General features: G+C 50.3%; 1 protein-coding gene across 8 annotated transcripts; it reads right to left on the bottom strand.

The window, feature by feature from the left end:
• Window positions 1-5,167: 5,167 nt before the first annotated feature.
• On the bottom strand, window positions 5,168-18,335 carry CATIP (ciliogenesis associated TTC17 interacting protein). 8 transcript variants are annotated; one of them, XM_008999475.4, is made up of 10 exons: window positions 18,206-18,335; window positions 17,993-18,085; window positions 17,387-17,587; window positions 17,021-17,076; window positions 13,608-13,694; window positions 11,148-11,315; window positions 9,026-9,150; window positions 6,330-6,406; window positions 5,914-6,002; window positions 5,168-5,549 (listed from the first exon to the last, which is right to left on the bottom strand). In XM_008999475.4, exons 1-10 carry the CDS (start codon window positions 18,330-18,332, stop codon window positions 5,307-5,309), a joined length of 1,266 nt encoding a protein of 421 aa, XP_008997723.2. In that variant the 5' UTR covers window positions 18,333-18,335; the 3' UTR covers window positions 5,168-5,306. The 8 variants fall into 8 exon arrangements, with proteins under 8 accessions (XP_008997723.2, XP_008997726.1, XP_008997724.2 ...); XM_008999478.4 differs by having other exon boundaries at window positions 17,387-17,552; window positions 18,160-18,318; XM_008999476.5 differs by having other exon boundaries at window positions 17,387-17,552; window positions 18,206-18,318.
• Window positions 18,336-19,164: the final 829 nt, after the last annotated feature.

Raw genomic sequence — 19,164 nt, 5'->3', positions numbered from 1 at the left:
ACAGGTGCATGCTGCCGTGGCTGGCTAATTAAAAAAAATTTTTTAGGCCAGGTGCAGTGGCTCAATACCTGTAATCCCAGCACTTTGGGAGGCCAAGGCAGGTGGATTATGAAGTCTGGAGTTCGAGACCAGCCCGATCAACATGATGGAACCACGTCTCTATTAAAAAAAAGAGAGAGAGAGTTCCAGACCAGCCTGACCAAGATGGAAAAACCCTGTCTCCAACAAAAATTCAAAAAAATTAGCCGGGCATGATGGCATATGCCTGTAATCCCAGCTCCTTGGAGGCTGAGGCAGGAGAATCGCTTGAACCTTGAGATGGAGGTTGCAGTGAGCCAAGATCGTGCCATTGCACTCCAGCCTGGGCAACAAGAGTGAAACTCTGTCCTTAAAAAAAAAAATTAGTTGGGTATGGTGGCCCATGCCTGTTGTCCCAGCTACCTAGGAGGCTGAGGCAGGAGAATCGCTTGAACCTGGGAGGCAGAGGTTGCAGTGACAGGAGATGGCACCACTGCACCATCCAGCCTGAATGACAACACAAGTCTTTGTCTCTGAATAGATTAATAAGTTTTGTTGTAGAGACAAGGTCTCACTACATAGCCCAGTCTCCAACTCCAGGCCTCAAGCAATCATCTGGCCTTGGCCTCCCACAGTGCTGGGATTACAGGCGTGAGCCACTGAGTCTAGGCCATTATTACTATTTCTTTCCTCCTCCCTGGAGTCCCAGACTAGGTCAAGTCTGCATTAGACACTCTCACACTGCATGTCTAGATTCTCTTCTTAGCCCTCCCTATGCCCTGTACATTTACATTCTCCCATGGGATTACTGAGGGCTCAGTTTCCATCTAGGTTGACTGTGGGCCATGTAACGGACGCCTGGCCTGTGTGCTGGCCACAGCATCCCCAGATACAGTGCCTGGCACTTCAGAATTGCTCAACATGTTTTTTTCTTTATGCTGAGAAATGCATCTCTGGGTTTTTTTTTTTTTTCCTTTTTTTTTTAGAGACAGATTCTCTCCTTGTCACCCAGGCTGGAGTGCAGTGGCACAATCACAGCTCAGTGCAACTGTGAACTCCTCGGCTCAAGAAATCCTCCCACCTCAACCTCCTGAGTAGCTGGGACTACAGCCTTGTGTCACCATGTCCAGCTAATTTTTTGTAGAGACAGGGTCTCGTTGTGTTACCCAGTCTGGTTTTAAACTCCTGGACTCACATGATCTCCTGCCTCAGCCTCCCAAAGTGTGGGGATTACAGGCCTCAGCCACTGTGGCCGGCTGAGAAATGTACGTCAGTATTATGGAGCAAGAGGACAGAGTCATGGTGGTTCTGGGAACAAATACAAAGATTTTAAAATAGACCAGTTTTGAAATAGACATCACAGAGGAGACAGGGAAGTGGCTCCACTCCTCCTTCCTATTGCAGGTGCCTGATGCGAGAGAGCTCAGCGAAGGATGAACCTGGATGTGTTACAAGCTGCTGCCTTAGCCTCCTCTAGCTGCTGCAGGGTATCTGGGACTAAAGGGAGCTCTGTGGATCTTTCTGAGCCTGGATCTTTCTGGGACTGTTCCGGGGGCATGGGGTTAGGTCAGCCTGTTTCATTTCTCCACGGATGAAGAGAACTTGCCAGGGCCTGGGCAACCCTCTGTGATCCAGCCCTGCCCATCTTGCAGTAGTTACTGAGTGCTTTTCTTTTCTTTTCCTCTCTCTCCTCTCTCTCTCTCTTTTTTTGGACAGACTCTCACTCCATTGCCCAGGCTGCAGTGTAGTGGCGCGATCTCGGCTCATGGTAACTTCCACCTTCTGGGTTCAAGCAATTCTCTGCCTCAGCCTCCTGAGTAGCTGGGATTACAGGTGCCCGCCACCAGGCCCAGCTAATTTTTGTATTTTTAGTAGGAACGGGGTTTCACTATCTTGGCCAGGCTGGTCTTGAGCTCTTGACCTCGTGATCCACCCACCTCAGCCTCCCAAAGTGCTGGAATTACAGGCATGAGCCTCCACACCCAGGCTACTTTGTGCTTTTCTCCTACTTTTTCATGCTCCAGCCTCAATGGCCTTCTGTTCCCAACATACCATGCTCACAGCCTTGCACTTGCTGTTCCTTCTGCCTAGAAGGCGTTTCCCTCAACTCTTCACAAGTGTGACTCCTCATCGTTTAGGTCCCAGCTCAACTGAGACCCTAGAAAGGCCTTCCCTGAAGTCCCCACCCTCAACTTGCCGTCATTGCAGAAAGTTCTGTTGGGCACCACTGCTCTCGACCACAGATGCACATTACACTTTCTGTCCTTTACTCATATCATTTGCTCTGCCTGGAATGCTTTACCTGACCCTTAATAGAAATCTAACCCATGTGCCATCTGGCAATATGTTAAAATAAAAGTCTTAAAATTAGTTCCGCGGGCTGGGCACAGTGGCTCACGCCTGTAATCCCAGCCCTTTGGGCGGCTGAGGTGAGCAGATCATCTGAGGTCGGGAGTTCGAGATCAGCCTGACCAACATGAAGAAACCCCATCTCTACTAAAAACACAAAATTAGACAGGCATGGTGGCACATGCCTGTAATCCCTTCTGGCTACCCGGGAAGCTGAAGCAGGAGAATTGCTTGAATCCAGGAGGCGGAGGTTGTGGTGAGCCGAGATTGTGCCATTGCACTCCAGCCTGGGCAACAAGAGCGAAAACTCTGTCTCTAAATAAACAAACAAATAAATAAATAAGGCCAGACGTTGTGGCTCACCCCTGTAATCCCAGCACTTTGGGAGGCTAAGGTAGGCGGACCTCCTGAAGTCAAGAGTTCGAGACCAGCCTTGCCAGCATGGTAAAACCTAGTCTCTACGAAAAATACAAAAGTTAGCTGGGCGTGTGGCAGGCATCTGTAATCCCAGCTACTCGGGAAGCTGAGGTAGGAGAATCTCTTGAACCTGGGAGGTGGAGGTTGCAGTGAGCTGAGATTGCACCATTGCACTCCAGCTTGGGCAACAGAGCAAGACTCTGTCTCAAAATAAATAAAAATAAAATTAGTTCGGCAATTCCACTTTTCAGAATGTATCCTTAAGGAAATGGTTGTTGATATATGCAAAGATTTGACTACAAGGATGCTCAGTGCAGCACTGTTTATGATAGCAAAAATAGAAGTGTGTGCAGTGGCTCATGCCTGTAACCTCAGCACTTTGGGAGGCTGAGGGAGGTAGATTGCCTGAGCCCAGGAGTTCAAGAGCAGCCTGGGCAACACAGGGAGACCAGTCCCTGAAAAAAAGAAAAGGGAAAAAAAAAAATAAACTGAGGCTGGATGCAGTGGCTCATGCCTGTAATCCAGAACTTTGGAGGACCAAGGCAGAAGGGTCAGTTGAGGCCAAGAGTTTGAGGCTAGCCTGGGCAATATAGTGAGATTCCTCTCTTAAAAAAAGAAAAAAAAAATCAGCCCAGTGTGGTGGTGCATGCCTGCAGTCCCAGCCACTCAGAAGGCTGAGGTGGAAGGATCACCTGCGCTCAGGAAGTCAAGGCTGCAGTGACCACAGATTGCGCCACTGCATTCAGTCTGGGTGACAGAGCAAGACCCAGCCGAAAATAAATAAATAAATAAATAAATAAATAAATTCCCCTGAAGTTATAAAGACCAGATCAAAAATCTAGAAAAGGGCTTGACAGGGTGAACACTCAATAAACACCAGCTGCTTTTATGCATGGGAGAGTAGAGAGGATGTGAGCAGCTGCTGCTTCCAGGTAGACAGATTAAGAGGATTTCATTTTCTTCTTTTGATTTATCTCCTTCTCCTAAGTTTTACCTTATGAACATGTGTTTCTTGCTGGGCGCAGTGGCTCACGCCTGTAATCCCAGCACTTTGAGAGGCCAAGGCAGGCAGATCATGAGGTCAGGAGTTCGAGACCAGCCTGACCAATATGCTGAAACCCTGTCTCTTCTAAAAATACAAAAAAAATTAGCTGGGTGTGGTGGGGGGCACCTGTAATCCCAATCAGGAGGCTGAGGTAGGAGAATTGCTTGAACCCAGGAAGCGAAGGTTTCGGTAAGCCGAGATCCACGCCATTGCACTCCAGCCTGATTAACAAGAGTGAAACTCTCTATGTCAAAAAAAAAAAAAAAGAACATGTTTCTTTTGAAATAAGGGAGAGGAACAATAGTCCTCCACGAAGCCTTTTTTCCCGTGAATCTTGGGTCCTCCCCCACCCCAGATCCCACCCAGCAGTGTAAGTATCTGGTCGTACTGTCCACTAGAGAGCCAAAGCGTCTCTGGAGTCTGCAGCAGCAGGTCTGATGAACGAACAAGGGAGGGAAAGAGCCTGCACCCACCCCCTCCCTGGGAGTTTGCCTAATGTTTGCTACTGAGCATCCGGACAGAAGCCACTGGCCAGCACGGACGTTCCACGAGGAGTCCAGAGGATGTGACGATCATCTCCCCATTCTTTTTACTCTCGGACCCCCGCCTCCTGAGTTTGACGGTTCCTGTGTGTCAGTGAGAACTGGGAGGAGCTGGAGCGTGAGTGCTGCCTGTGTTTGCGAGATATCAGGGGTTTTGAGCTAAGCCAGCGGTGCTCCCATCGGCCCTTCTCCCTCCCCCACCCTCTGCCGCGTGTTTTTAATTTGGGCAATGGGTTGGGCAATTATGCATTGCGGCGTCTGTAAGATCTGAGTGCCAAGGTACTCAGGGTATTTCTCTTTTTTTGAGACGGAGTCTTGCTCTGCGCCCAGGCTGGAGTGTAATGGCACGATCTTGCCCCACTGCAACCACAGCCTCCCAGGTTCAAGCAATTCTCATGCCTCAGCCTCCCGAGCAGCTGGGATGACAGGTGTGCACCACCACGTCCGACTAATTTTTGTATTTTTAGTAGAGACGGGGTTTCACCATGTTGGCCAGGCTGGTCTCGAACACCCGACCTCAGGTGATCCACCTGCCTCGGCCTCCCAACGTGCTGGGATTACAGGCGCAAGCCACCGCCCTGGCCTTGTGGTCTTTCAACTCCAACGTTCAGGTTATAATTCTGCCTCCCCACTTGCCATCTCCCAAAGTTAAACTTTCTGAGCCTCTATACGTTTTTATCTGTAGAATGGGGATAATGATGAAAACATGTAGGAGGAAAAGCTGAAATCCACTCGAGGTACAGACGGTAACGGTTCCTATTTCTAGCCAGAGACACACGACGCTAGCCAGGGAAGCTGTAGGCAGGCGCTGCGGAACCGCGGAGGGCCCCGTTTATTACCCCAAAACCGCAGCCCGGAAAGCGCCCCCCGCCAGCGTCCCGCCCGCGTCCCAGCCCGACGCCTGGCTTCCTGCCCGGGCCCGTCCCGGGTCCCGCCTAGCCCGCCCCGGAGCCGGCGTCTCCCTCGGGCTCCAGGGAGCGGAAAGGGCTGGGCCGGTTGGAGGAGCCCAAGCCCGGGGACGACGGGCGGCGCGGGTCGAAGGGGCCGAAGAACTCGGCGGCAAAGGTGACCACGTCCACTGGCTGGCGCAGCAGCAGGAAGAGCAGGAAGTCGGAGATGAGCGCGCGGGCCTCGGGGTGCTGCCGCAGATAGCTGGCATGGCCGAGCCGGAGCTCCTCCTGGCGGGGGACAGAGCCCGAGCCTGAGCTGGGCGGGGACCCCCCCCCCCGCGCCCCAGGAGCCCCCACCCACTCGCTCCAAGGAGAGCTAAGGGGCGCTGGAGCCTTCCAGACCCTACGGGTGTGCATTTCAATCAGGTGCAGAGAGATCAATAACGAATTTTTTTTTCTTTTTTCTTTTTTTAAGACGGGGCTTCACCATGTTGGTCAGGCTGGTCTTGAACTCCCGACCTCAGGTGATCCGCCCGCCTTGGCCTCCAAAGTGCTTGGATTACAGGCCTGAGCCATCACGCCCCGCCCATCAATAATGAATTGAAGGCCCAGTGGGGAATGGGGACCCCAGGCTGGTGTAGCCTCTTCTCACCTTCCGTTCCAGGAACTTCCTATAGAGCTCCATATCCTCCTCCCACACTAGAGGCTTCTTCTCAAACACGGGGCGTGGCTCAATCTCATCTGGGTGGGGAACATGGAAGGCTGGGCGTCCCCACCCCAGAACCTTCCCTGGATACCCAGAGGGATCCCGAGAACACCCAAACAGAAGGCTCAGGTGGAGCCCCAGGAGTCGGCTGTGTGGACAGAGTGGCAGGAAGGGGCTCCCAGCAAGAAAGATCCTCCTCTTAGTGCTTGGGGTCAGGGGCTGAAAGGCAGGTGTTCTCCAGCTGCTTCCAGGCTCCTGTCCCGTTCACAGCACACTGGGTCTAGTCCCTGCATCCTGGAAGGCCCAGGTTTCCCCGCTCCCCTTCACTCTCCTGCGCTGTCCAAGGCCTGGACTTCACTCACCCACTTCCCTCAAGATGGGCATCTTGGTGATGATGCAGCACCCTGGGGAGCCCACCTGTATTCTCTTGGCCAGGTGCCTGGAGTGCAACACAGAACATGTGAGAGGGAGTGTCTTCCCAGCCCATCCACTATGGACTGTATTCTCCATCTAATCCCCAGTGTGATGATAGTTGGAGGTAGGGCCTTTGGGGAGGTCATTACCTTTACATGCAGTCATAAGGGTGGGGCCCTAATCAAATGGGATTGGTGTCTTTATAAGGAGGAGATGCCAGAGAGTTCTCTCTCCACTCACGAACAGAAGAAAGGCTATGTGGGGACACACTAAGAAGGCAGCTGTCTGCAGGCTAGAAAGAGAGCCCTCACCAGAAACCAACTCTGACAGCACCATGATCTTGGACTTCCAGCCTCCAGAGCTGTGAGCAAATACATTTCTCTTGAAGCCACTCAGCCTGTGGTATTTTGTTATGGCAGCCTAAGCAGACTCATAAATGACAGTACCACCCCTTTTTCTTTTGAGACGGAGTCTCACTCTGTTGCCCAGGCTGGAGTGCAGTGGCGAGATCTCAGCTCACTGCAACTCCGCCTCCTCAGTTCAAGCAATTCTCTGCCTCAGCCTCCTGATTAGCTGGGATTACACGGCCCGATACTACGCCTGGCTAATTTTTATATTTTTAGTAGACATGGGGTTCCACCATCTTGGCCAGGCTGGTCTTGAACTCCTAAGCTCCTGATCCATCTGCCTCAGGCTCCCAAAGTGCTGGGATTACAGGCGTGAGCCATTGTGCCCAGCTGACAGTGCCTCTTGAGAGACCATCCCAGGCCTTTATTCTGCCTCCTTCTCAGATTTTTTGAATTCCTGGGTGGTGTTCATTTCTGGATGTCCAAATGACACACAGGGCTTGGCAAGTATTAGGCCCCCTGTTTTTTTTTAAAAAAAAGAAAAGGATCTTTAGAGGTCCTAGATCCAGCACTAGAAAATCAAGGACCCTCCTTGGCCAAGTGCAGTGGCTCACGCCTGTAATCCCAACATTTTAGGAGGCTGAGATGGGTGGATCACTTGAGGTCAGGGATTTGAGACCAACCTAGCCAACATGGTGAAACCCCGTCTCTACTAAAAATACAAAAATTAGCCAGACATGGTGGCAGGTGCCTGCCATGTAATCACAGCTATTTTGGTGACTGAAGTATGAGAATCACTTGAACCTGGGATGTGGAGGTTGTAGTGAGCCAAGATTGCATCACTGCACTCCAGTCTGGACAACAGAGCGAGTGTCTCAGAAAGAGAAAGAGGCCTGTCACAGTGGCTCACACCTGTCACAGTGGCTCATGCCTGTAATCCCAGAACTTTGGGAGGCCAAAATGGGCGGGTCACTTGAGGTCAGGTGTTTGAGACCAGCTTGGCCAACACGGTGAAACCCTGTCTGTACTAAAAATACAAAAATTAGGTGTGGTGGCAGGCACCTGTAGTCCAAGCTACTTGGGAGGCTGAAGCAGGAGAATCACTTGAACCCTGGAGGCGGAGGTTGCAGTTAGCCAAGATCATGCCACCGCATTCCAGCCTGAGCAACAGAGCAAGACTCCATCTCAAAAAAGAAAGAAGGAAAGAAGGAAAAAAAGAAAGAAAGAAAGAAAGAAAGGAGGGAGGAAGGAAGGGAAAGAGAAAGAAAGAAAAAGAAAGAAAGAAAAAACAAAGGAAAGATAATGGAACTTGCTGCTATGTGGCACTCAAAATAGAAAGAGTGGCCTGGAGCACACCTATTGTCCCAGCTACTAGGGAGGCCGAAGAAGGAGGATTGCTTAAACCCAGGAGCTGGATGCTGCTGTGGACTATGATCGCACCAAAACTGAAAACAAACTAAGTTATGAGATAAAGCCAACAACGTTTTTATTACTTTTTCCCCAGTGTAGTGATTATGTCAATACCTATTCTGAAATTTTTTTTTTTTTGAGATGGAGTTTCGCTCTTGTTGCCCAGGCTGGAGTGCAATGGCACAATCTCAGCTTACCACAACCTCCATCTCACAGGTTCGAGTGATTCTCCTGCCTCAGCCTTACAAGTAGCTGGGATTACAGGCATGTGCCACCACACCCGGCTAATTTTTTGTATTTTTAGTAGAGCTAGGGTTTCTTCATGTTGGTCAGGCTGGTCTTGAACTCCCAACCTCAGGAGATCCACCCACCTCCACCTCCCAAAGTGCTGGGATTACAGGCATGATCCACTGTGCCCGGCCATATTCTGAAATTTTAAGAAATAAACTCATCCAGACTCTGTCTCAAGACAAACAAACAAAAACAAAAAAACCAACAACTCTCTTTTCTTCCACCTGAATTTTCTTGTGATTTAGAGCCAGTGCTTTGTGGTGACTGCACGGCAGCCTGCCACAGGCAATTCTTCCAGCACAGCGATTTCATCAAGTGTGCAGTCATTCAAACCTTGATGTTTTCAATATTACCTCTTACACAGTGGCAGCTGCACTAGCTATCAGGCCTGTGGTGTTCAGTGAGAAGGTTTGTGAGGCACTGTGAGGGTTAAGAGGACAAGCAAATAAATGAAGAAAGAGTGAATGATATGGATAAAGCGGAAGGACACTCCCATCTCCACGGCAGCTCTTCCTGGTGGTGTCCCCAGAAGCAACCAGTTTCCTTGAGCACCTACAAGCTCAGCACCACCCGTCGCCCCACCATCAGCAGCTCACCCATCAGAGAGCAGGTAGTACTGGCAGGACATGGGAATGCCCTCCTCCGAGTGGACAGTTTGCTCCACGATGAACACTTCGGCCTGCTTTTGGTCCATGTGGATGGTCTGGAAGCCCAGGTCTTGCTGGAAACAGCCAAAATTGGGGGGTGGGAGGTGACGTGGATGCCCGCCAGGGTCTCCCCATCATCTCACCTTAGCCTTTTCTCCATCTCATATCTTCACCACAACATTTGAGGTTGCATCTCTAAACCTCCAAGCTAAGTTGGGGACCCCTCATAGGGAACTAGCTCCAGGTTGCCCCAACCCCCTCCCATGCCATCTCACTGACCAGATGCTTCTAGTTGGCAAATTCTGTTACAGGGATGAGAAGCAGTATGGGGAGGGATGTGGGAGCAGAGAGGGAGGATGAGCTACTAGGGCCAGTGGGTGGAGGTAAAGTGAGGCTCGGAGGCGTGACACCAGACATATTTGTGGCCACCTCAGACCCATGCTGTTGCTGGCAGTCTGTCCTTATTGTAATTAAAACTTAAACCCCTGTTATGGCTGTGGCCATGGAGAGAAAAGTGTTAAACATGTTTCAGGCCGGGCGCGGTGGCTCAGGCCTATAATCCCAGTACTTTGGGAGGCCAAGGAGGGTGGATCACGAGGTCAAGAGATCGAGACCATCCTGGTCAACATGGTGAAACTCCATCTCTACTAAAAATGCAAAAATTAGCTGGGCATGGTGGTACACGCCTGTAGTCCCAGCTACTCGGGAGGCTGAGGCAGGAGAACTGCTTGAACCCAGGAGGCGGAGGTTGCAGTGAGCCGATATTGTGCCATTACACTCCAGCCTGAGTAACAAGAGTGAAACTCCGTCTCAAAAAAAAAAAAAAAAAAAAACCGAAAAACCCCACATTTTAAAGAACGCAGGGGGAATGGATTGTGCTTGTTCATGTCAAATGCATTGCTGCCTGGTGTGTTTTGATAGACAAGCCTGGAATGTAATTTACAAAGGTGGTCAAAGAAACACAAATCGGCTAGGCACAGTGGCTCATGCTGGTAATCACAGCACTTTGAGAGGCTGAGGCGGGCAGATCACCTGAGGTCGGGAGTTCGAGACCAGCCTGAGCAACATGGAGAAACCCCATCTCTACTAAAAATACAAAAAATTAGCTGGACGTGGTGGTACGTGCCTGTAATCCCAGCTACTCAGGAGGCTGAGGCAGGAGAATCACTTGAACCCAGGAGGCGGAGGTTGTGCTGAGCCAACATCGAACCATTGTACTCCAGCCTGGGCAACAAGAGCGAAACTCTGTCTCAAAAAAATAAAAAAAAAAACAGCCCCCAAAGTATCTCACTGGAAATCATGTGTTCAGTGGCAAGGCTTTAAAATCACCTACTGCAGGAAGTCTTAGGCATGCCAATTTTGAGATTTTAGTTAAAAACAAAAAACAAAAATGGAACACCCTTTGGGGTTGAGAAATAATAAAATAATATTTAAGTACAGTTGGACATATTGCACTTCCTTGAGTTAAAAAATGATTTTTTTTTTGAGTCGGAGTCTCCCTCTGTTGCTCAAGCTGGAGTGCAGTTGTGCGATCTCAGCTCACTGCAACCTCCACCTCCCAGGTTTAAGCAATGATTCTCCCGCCTTAGTCTCCCGAGTAGCTGGAATTACAGGTGCCCGCCACCTCGCCTGGTTAATTTTTTTATTTTTAGTAGAGACCGGGTTTCACCATGTTGGCCAGGCTGGTCTTGCACTCCTAACTTCAAGTGATCTGCCCACCTTGGCCTCCCAAAGTGCTGGGATTACAGGCGTGAACCACCACACCCAGCCAAAAAATGATGTATTTTTAAAATCAGCCCTGCACTATATTTATTTTTTCTGGACTGACTTCTGTGCAAAAGCTTTGCTTCTCTGAATTGTTTCCACCTCTCAGCCCCTCTCACTTCATCTACCCGACACTCACTCCCTGACAAATGTGCTTTCCTGTCCTTGGAAGCCCCATTCCTACTTGTGCTGTTTTTTCCCCACCCACCTCCTCATCTATCTCCACAGCTGTTCCCCATCTCAGTGCTTTTCATGCCTTTTCTAGTTTGCTGCCAAGCCAAGTCCCCTGCCCAGGAAGACCCCTCACATAGGTGGAATAGCAGAGTTTGCCCTCACTGTCCAAGGCCAGGAAGCGGGCGTTGCTGGGCACCATCTGCCGGCAGGCCATCACCCTGAGCAGCACCAGGTTGGCAGCCTCTGACACGAAGCCCTTGATTGAGCTCCAGGGGAAAGAAGTCACTGCAGTCTTCACTTCCTGTTCAGAACAGATCAGGGTCAGGAACCTGGAACAGGAAGGTGCAGGGGACAGCAGGGGGTGGGCAAGCCAGGTGTTGAGCTTTTTTTTTTTTTTGAGATGGAGTCTCACTCTGTCACCAGGCTGGAGTGCAATGGTGCAGTCTCAGCTCACTGCAACCTCTGCCTCCTGGGTTCAAGCCATTCTCCTGCCTCAGTCTCCTGAGTAGCTGGGACTACAGGAACCCACCACCACGCCTGGCTAATTTTTGTATTTTTAGTAGAGATAAGCTTTTACCATGTTGGCCAGACTGATCTAGAACTCCTGACATTGTGATCCACTGGCCTCTGCCTCCCAAAGTGCTGGGATTACAGGCGTGAGCCACTGCACCCGGACTTTTTTTTTTTTTTTTTTTGAGACAGAGTTTTGCTCTTTGTCACCCAGACAAAGAGTGTAATAGTGCGGGTTCAGTTCACTGCAACCTCTGCCTCCTGGGTTCAAGGGATCTCCTGTCTCAGCTTCCCAAGTAGTTGGGATTATAGGCCACCATACCTGGCTAATTTTTGTAATTTTAGTAGAGATGAGGTTTTACCATGTTGGCCAGGCTGGTCTCGAACTCCTGACCTGAGGTGTTAGGCCTACCTCGGCCTCCCAAAGTGCTGGGATTACAGGTGTGAGCCACCATGCCCGGGCTTTTTTTTTTTTTTTTTTGAGACAGTCTCTCTCTGTTGCCCAGGCTGGAGTGCAATGGTGTCATCTCAGTTCACTGCAACCTCTGTCTCCTGGGTTCAAGCGAGTCTCCTAAGTGGGTGGGACTACAGGTGCACACCACTACACCTGGCTAATTTTTATGTTTTATTCAGATTTGGGGTTTCACCATGTTGGCCAAGCTGGTCTTGAACTCCTGACCTCAAGTGATCCGCCTGCCTCAGCCTCCCAAAGTGCTGAGATTAGAGACGTGAGTCACCGCACCTGGCCTTCAGCTGGGCATATGGTTTTTAATGATTCCTCAGTCTGGGCCCCTGGCTTGATCTAACCTGGTCCCTGCTCAGGGTTCTGAAGGGGACATTGTGAAAGAAAAATAAATCTTGGGACCCCAAATCACTGAGCCAAAGGGGAGTCAAGCTAGGAAATGCTTCAGGCAAACCTGCCTCCCATTTTATTCCTAAATAAGGTAGCTACTAAGATAATAAAACTGCATGGTTCCCTCACTGTTTGCCCACAGGAAATTCCCTGTGGACAAAGGACAGACAGAACTCAAAGTCATCCTTCTGCTCACATGAGATAAATGCATATCTGATGGCTTCCTCTGCTCTATTGTTTCACTAAGCCAGACTAAGGCATAAGTGACCACTTTTCTACCCAACTCTCACATGTAAATTGTGTATTCAGTGAAAGGCTAATCAGAAACTTCAAAGCATATCTCTTATCACCTATGATTTGGAAGCCCCCTCCCTGCCTCTAGTTGTCCTGCCTTTCCCAACGAACCAATGTACATCCTATACATGTTGATTGTTGTCTCATATCTCCCTAAAATGTAGAAACCAAGCTGTGGGCTGGCGCATGATGCCGTGGCTCACACCTGTAATCCCAGCACTTTGGGAGGCCGAGGCCGGTGGATCACCTGAAGTTGGGAGTTGGAGAACAAACAGCCTGACCAACATGGGGAAACCCACCTCTACTAAAAATACAAAATTAGGCCGGGTGCTGTGGCTCACGCCTGTAATCCCAGCCTTCGGGAGGCCGAGGTGGGTGAATCACAGGGTCAAGAGTTCAAGACCAGCCTGGCCAATGGTGAAACCCCATCTCTACAAAAAATTAGCCAGATGTGGTGGCGCCCTGTAATCCTAGCTAGTTGGGAGGCTGAGGCAGAGAATTGCTTGAACCCAGGAGGCAGAGGTTGCAGTGAGCCCAGATTGTGTCACTGCACTCCAGCCTGGGCAAAGAAGCGAGACTCCCTCTCAAAACAACAAACAAGAAACAAAACGAAACAAAAAATACAAAATTAGCCTGGCGTGGTGGCGCATGTCTGTAATCCCAGCTACTCGGGAGGCTGAGGCAGGAGAAACGCCTGAAATGGGGAGGCGGAGGTTGTGGGGAGTGGAGATTGCGCCATTGCAACAAGAGCGAAACGCTGTCTCAAAACAAACAAACAAACAAACTGAGGGCACATGTCCTCAGAACCTCCTGAGGCTGTGTCATGGGTGTGTCCTTAACCTCAGCAAAATAAACATTCTAAATTGATTGAGACCTGTCTCAGATATTCTGCGTTCACAGTGTGGAGTGCATCTCCCATCTGGCTGTCATCCTTACCTCACCCTCCTTGATGCTTCTGGTCACAGCCAACTGATCATCCTCCTTCAGCAAACTCGTCTTCCTTTCCATGGGGAGGATGAGGAACTAAGGGCCAGAGCATTTGGGGGATGATCAGGGATTCCGTGGGTCCCCCAGAAATCACCCGACCATTCTTAATTAATGAGAAAACTGAGGTTTAAAGATTTTGATTTAGAAAAACAGCAGCAGGGCTGGGCGTGGTGGCTCACACCTGTAATCTCAGCATTTTGGGAGGCCAAGGCGGGTGGATCACTTGAGGTCAGGAGTTCGAGACCAGCCTGATCAACATGGCAAAACCCCGTCTCTGTTAAAAATACAAAAATTGGCCAGGCACCATGGCTCATGCCTGTAATCTCAGCACTTCGGGAGGCCGAGGTGGGTGGATCACAAGGGCAGGAGTTTGAGACCAGCCTGGCCATTATGGTGAAACCCGTCTCTATTAAAAATACAAAAATTAGCTGGGCATGGTGGTACCTGCCTGTAGTCCCAGCTACTTTGGAGGCTGAAGGAGAAGAATCGCTTGAACTTGGGAGGCGGAGGTTACAGTGACCGAGATCATCCCACTGCCCTCCAGCCTGGGCAATGGAGAGAGACTCTGTCTCAAAAAGAAAAAAAAATTTAGCCAGGTATGGTGGTGCACATCTATAATCCCAGCTATTTGGGAGGCTGAGGCAGGTGAATCACGAGGTCAAGAGATCGAGACCATCCTGGTCAACATGGTGAAACCCCGTCTCTACTAAAAATACAAAAATTAGCTGGACATGGTGGCGCGTGCCTGTAATCCCAGCTACTCGGGAGGCTGAGGCAGGAGAATTGCTTGAACCCAGGAGATAGAGGTTGCGGTGAGCTGAGATTGTGCCATTGCACTCCAGAGCGAAACAAGAGCGAAACTCCGTCTCAAAAAAAAAAAATAATAATAATAAATAAAAAACAGGAGCAACAACAAACCAAAAGACCCCTTTCATACACAGTGGAGCTGAAGAACAGCAGTTGTGTTATGATGTCGTGTAAAGCTCAAAAGCAATGCACTTCAGAACACTGGTTTTAAACGATGGGGGTGGGCTGGGCGCAGGGCCAGCAGGTTGCCTCTGAGAAGATCTCCTGATACCCAAACTCTGAATCCAGCCTATGCCAGCCCTCCTCCAGCCTGAGAGCCCAGTGCCTCCCTGGAGGCCTGGTGGGCTGACCTTTCCCACAGCCTACCCTTCCCTGGGGCCCTGTCCCACCTGGCCTCCAAGTCCCCCAGCTCTGTGCCCCTCATATCCAGCCCCAACCATTTAATTAACTTGTGGAATGTGAACATGACCTGTTTATGCACTGGAAACTACTCAAGTCTAACAACCTTCCCACAAAAACCATCCCCAGACAAGCAAAAACAAACAAAACAAAACAAAACAAAAACCAACCCCGTCTTTTTTTTTTTTTTTTTTTTTTTGGGTAGATGAAATTTGCTCGTCACCCAGGCTGGAGTGCAATGGCACCATCTTGGCCCACTGTAACCCTCTCCTCCAGGATTCAGCGATTATCCTGCCTCGGCCTCCCGAGTAGTTGGGATTACAGGCGCACGCCACCATACCTGGCCAATCCTGTATTTTTAGTAGAGACGGTTCTCTATTTTAATAGAGACGGTTTCTCCATGCTGGTCAGGCTAGTCTTGAACTCCCAACCTCAGGTGATCTGCCCAACTCGGCCTTCCAAAGTGCTGGGATTACAGGCGTGAGCCACTTTGCCCAGTCTCCATCTTTTTTTTTTTTTTTTTTTTTTTGAGACAGGGTCTCACTCTGTCACCCAGGCTGGAGTGGCGTGCGGCGGTATGCACACTGAACCTTCCACTTCAGCCTCCCAAGTAGCTGGGACTACAGGTACACATCACTACACCCAGCTACTTTTTGTAGTTTTTGTACAAAAATGGTAAAAATTTTTGGTGGGTTTCCCCATGTTGCCCAGGCTCAAACTCCTGAGATCAAGGGATCCTCCCGTCTTGGCCTCAAAAAGTGCTGGGATTATAGGCCTGAGCCATTGTACCCAGCCCTCCCTCATTTTTTTTTTTTTTTTCTTGAGACAGAGTTTTGCTCTGTTGCTCAGGTGGGAGTTAAGTGGCACAGTCTTACCTCCCGAAGGTGGCCATGAGCCAAGATTGTGCCACTGCACTTCTGAGCAATTCTCCTGTCTCTGCCTCCTGATTGGAACTATGGGCACCTGCCACCACTTCTGGCTAATTTTTATATTTTTAGTTGAGATGAGCTTTCACTGTGTTGGCCAGGCTGGTCTTCAACTCCTGACCTCAGGGTGATCTGCCTGCCTCGGCCTCTCAAAGTGCTGGGATTACATGTGTGAGCCACGGTGCCCAGCCCAGCCCTTTTAAAACCAGTGTTCTTCTACTATAAGGACACATGCACACGAATGTTCATTGCAGCACTGTTTACAATAGCAAAGACCTGGAACCAACCCAAATGCCCATCAATGATAGACTGGATTGGGAAAATGTGGCACATATACACCATGGAATATTATGCAGCAATCAAAAATGATGAGTTTGTGTCGTTTGTAGGGACATGGATGAATCTGGAGAACATCATTCTCAGCAAACTGACACAAGAACAGAAAATGAAACACCGCATATTCTCACTCATAGGCGGGTGATGAAAAATGAGAACACATGGACACAGGGAAGGGAGTACTACACACTGGGGTCTATTGGGGGGAATAGGGGAGGGACAGCGGGAGGGGGAGCTGGGGAGGGATAGCCTGGGGAGAAATGCCAAATGTGGGTGAAGGGGAGGAAGGCAGCAGAACACACTGCCATGTGTGTACCTATGCAACTATCTTGCATGTTCTGCACATGTACCCCAAAACCTAAAATGCAATAAAAAAAAACCACCAGTGTTCTGATGGCTGGGTACAGTGGCTCATGCCTGTAATCCTAGCACTTTGGGAGACCCAGGAAGGTGGATCACCTGAGGTAAGGAGTTCGAGACCAGCCTGGCCAACATGGTGAAACCACCCCCCTCTACTAAAATGTAAAAATTAGATGGGCATGGTTGTGGGCGCCTGTAATGCCAGTTACTCGAGAGGCTGAGACAGGAGAATCGCTTGAACCTGGGATGCGGAGGTTGCAGTGAGCCAAGATCTGGCCACTGCACTCCAACCTGGGCAACAAGAGGGAGATTCCATCTCAAAAAAAACCCAAAACAACAACAAAACAACAACAACAACAAATCAGCGTTGTGAAGTGCAGTGCTTTTGAGTTTTATATTTCATAACACGAGTGCTATTCTTTAGCTTCACTGTGTATGAAAGGGGGTTCTCGATTTGTTGTTGCTGCTGTTTCTTAAGTCAAAATCCCTCTTCTCTTCCCTGGATTGGGTCAAGGCCGGTGCCCTGGGAAGTACCTTGATGAACTCGTGGCTGTGCTGTTCCATGAGCTCCAGCTTCTCTGAGAGATGGCCTGGGGTGCAGGGACACAGACACTGAAGTCACAGGAGATATGGGTCAGAGGCCGAAGGAAGGGAAGGTGGTGGCCCAGGCTGGAGGACTAGGTGTAATAAGGTCCCAGAGAAACTACAGAATGGGTAAGAGGTGCCCTCATCCCGAGTCCGTGGGTAACTCCCTGCCCCCTCCCCCCCCCGCCCGCCCCGGTGACTTGTCCTGGTCCAAGGCAAAGCCAAGGGATTGGTCCTGAAAAAGATTCTAGAAATGGTGGAGGGGAGGCGGGGAGGAAGGAGAGGGTGAGGGGCATCAGGCAGCAGGAATGCTACCCAGGAGGGAATTTCCACAAAGCATTTTGTCCAAGAAGCCTTGGGTAAAGGCGTGCACGAAGATGCAGGATGTCAGCAGACCAAGTTTTTCCTGGTATTTCCCCCTCTGCACTTCAATGGTCAGCTCTCCCTGAGGCTCCCCGGTGTCCGACACCATGGCCAGCGTCTCGGAGAAGAACAGCAACTGTAGCTCCTCGTACTCTGGGGTGAGGGGCCCGCGGGAACAGATATAGCCCCTGCTTCTGGGCCCCAATCCTCTGACCCCACAACCACCAGGGTCCCCACTGTTCCCACCTGCCCCCTCATCCCACAGCCTTCCTCACTGGTGTGGACAGAGGAAGACTCCTCCCCCATGTCCCCATGTCCCTGGGGACCTCCCATGAAGAATGTCAACAAATAGGCCTCAGATATTTTCTGAGTCCTAGGAGAATCAAGGAAGAGAGAGAGTGTGTGTGTGTGTGTGTGTGTGTGTGTGTGTGTGTGAGAGAGAGAGAGAGAGAGAGAGAGAGAGAGAGAGAGACTAAAGAGACTGGACCTTCTCTCTTCCCTCCGCTCCAGACTTTCACCCCTCCCCGCACCCACATCGGCAACACTGTCTGAGCTCACCGAGGGAGCTGAGGAAGTTGATGGCTTCAGCATTGGCCTCTGGGAATGGCAGACCCTCCACGCCCGAGGGTTGGTGGTCCTTGGTTCTGGAGCCTACAGAAAGAGGAGAGGCTAAGATGGCAGACCCTGAGGAGAAGGACAGGGGTCAGGGAAGCAAGGCAGGGTACCTCAGTCCCGGCCCCAGCACCCCAGAACAGATTCCTCCAAGACTACCCCGAGGTGGATTGGAAGGGAGAAGCGGGTCCCGCCTCCAGCACCAGCAGTCCTCTTCCCACCTGTGGAGTGAACTTTGGAGGACATACTGTGGGCCTCTACCCGGTCTGTGTGCAGCTGCGTCCATGGCAACCAGAGCTGGCTAGTGCCTCTTAAAGGGCCATTGACCCACTTCACCACACTCAGACCTTGGAGGAAACTGACACTGCAGGTTTGGGGCTCTGCACAAGCCTGAGGTGTTGTCCAGCAGAGGGAGCATTTGATATTCCTTTTTTTCTCTTTTGAGACGGAATCTTGCTCTGTCACACAAGCTGAAGTGCAGTGGCGCCATCTCAGCTCACTGCAACTTCCGCCTCCCGGGTTCAAGCGATTCTTCTGCCTCAGTAGCTGGGACTACAGGCCTCCACCATGCCTCCACCATGCCTGGCTAATTTTTGTATTTTTAGCAGAGATGGGGTTTCACCATATTGGCCAGACTTGTCTCGAACTCCTGACCTGGCTCACACCTGTAATCCAGTACTTTGGGAGTCCCAGGCTGGTAGAACACTTGAGGCCAGGAGTTTGGGACCAGCCTGGTCAACATGGTGAAACTCTTCTCTACTAAAAATACAAAAATGACCAGGGAGTAGTGGCACATGCTTATAATCTGTCTTGAAAAAAAAAAAAAAAAAAGACCTTAGAAGATATGACCCAAAGTCAGACAGAGCCTCACATCCACACAATCTAATTAGATGCTAGGTGAATCTCTCTGCAAGTTGCAGTCCTAATACATGTGACAATAATGATAACAACAGTGAGTGACAATCATAGCAAACCCTTCGACCAGACTTACTCCTGGTGAGGTGATCTTTTTTTTTTTCTTTTTGAGACAGAGTCTTTCTCTGTCACCCAGCCTGGAGTGCAGTGGCGGTGCGATCTTGGCTCACTGCAACCTCTGCCTCCGGGGTTCAAGTGATTCT

This window comes from Callithrix jacchus, chromosome 6, assembly GCF_049354715.1.
Source record: "Callithrix jacchus isolate 240 chromosome 6, calJac240_pri, whole genome shotgun sequence".
NCBI classification, from domain to species: domain Eukaryota; kingdom Metazoa; phylum Chordata; class Mammalia; order Primates; family Cebidae; genus Callithrix; species Callithrix jacchus.
Note: the sequence above shows the minus strand (reverse complement) of the source record. Positions and strands in the feature narration are given on the sequence as shown.

Bases quoted from the DNA above. Each gene is read 5' to 3' on its own strand.
- CATIP (XM_008999475.4), bottom strand. From the start codon at position 18,332: ATGGACGCAGCTGCACACAGACCGGGTAGAGGCCCACAGTATGTCCTC. The intron at 18,086-18,205 runs GTAGTCTTGGAG...CTCTTTCTGTAG, and splicing joins CCCTTCCAATCCACCTCGGG to GCTCCAGAACCAAGGACCAC. The intron at 6,407-9,025 runs GTGAGCTGCTGA...GTTGCACTCCAG, and splicing joins TACTACCTGCTCTCTGATGG to GCACCTGGCCAAGAGAATAC.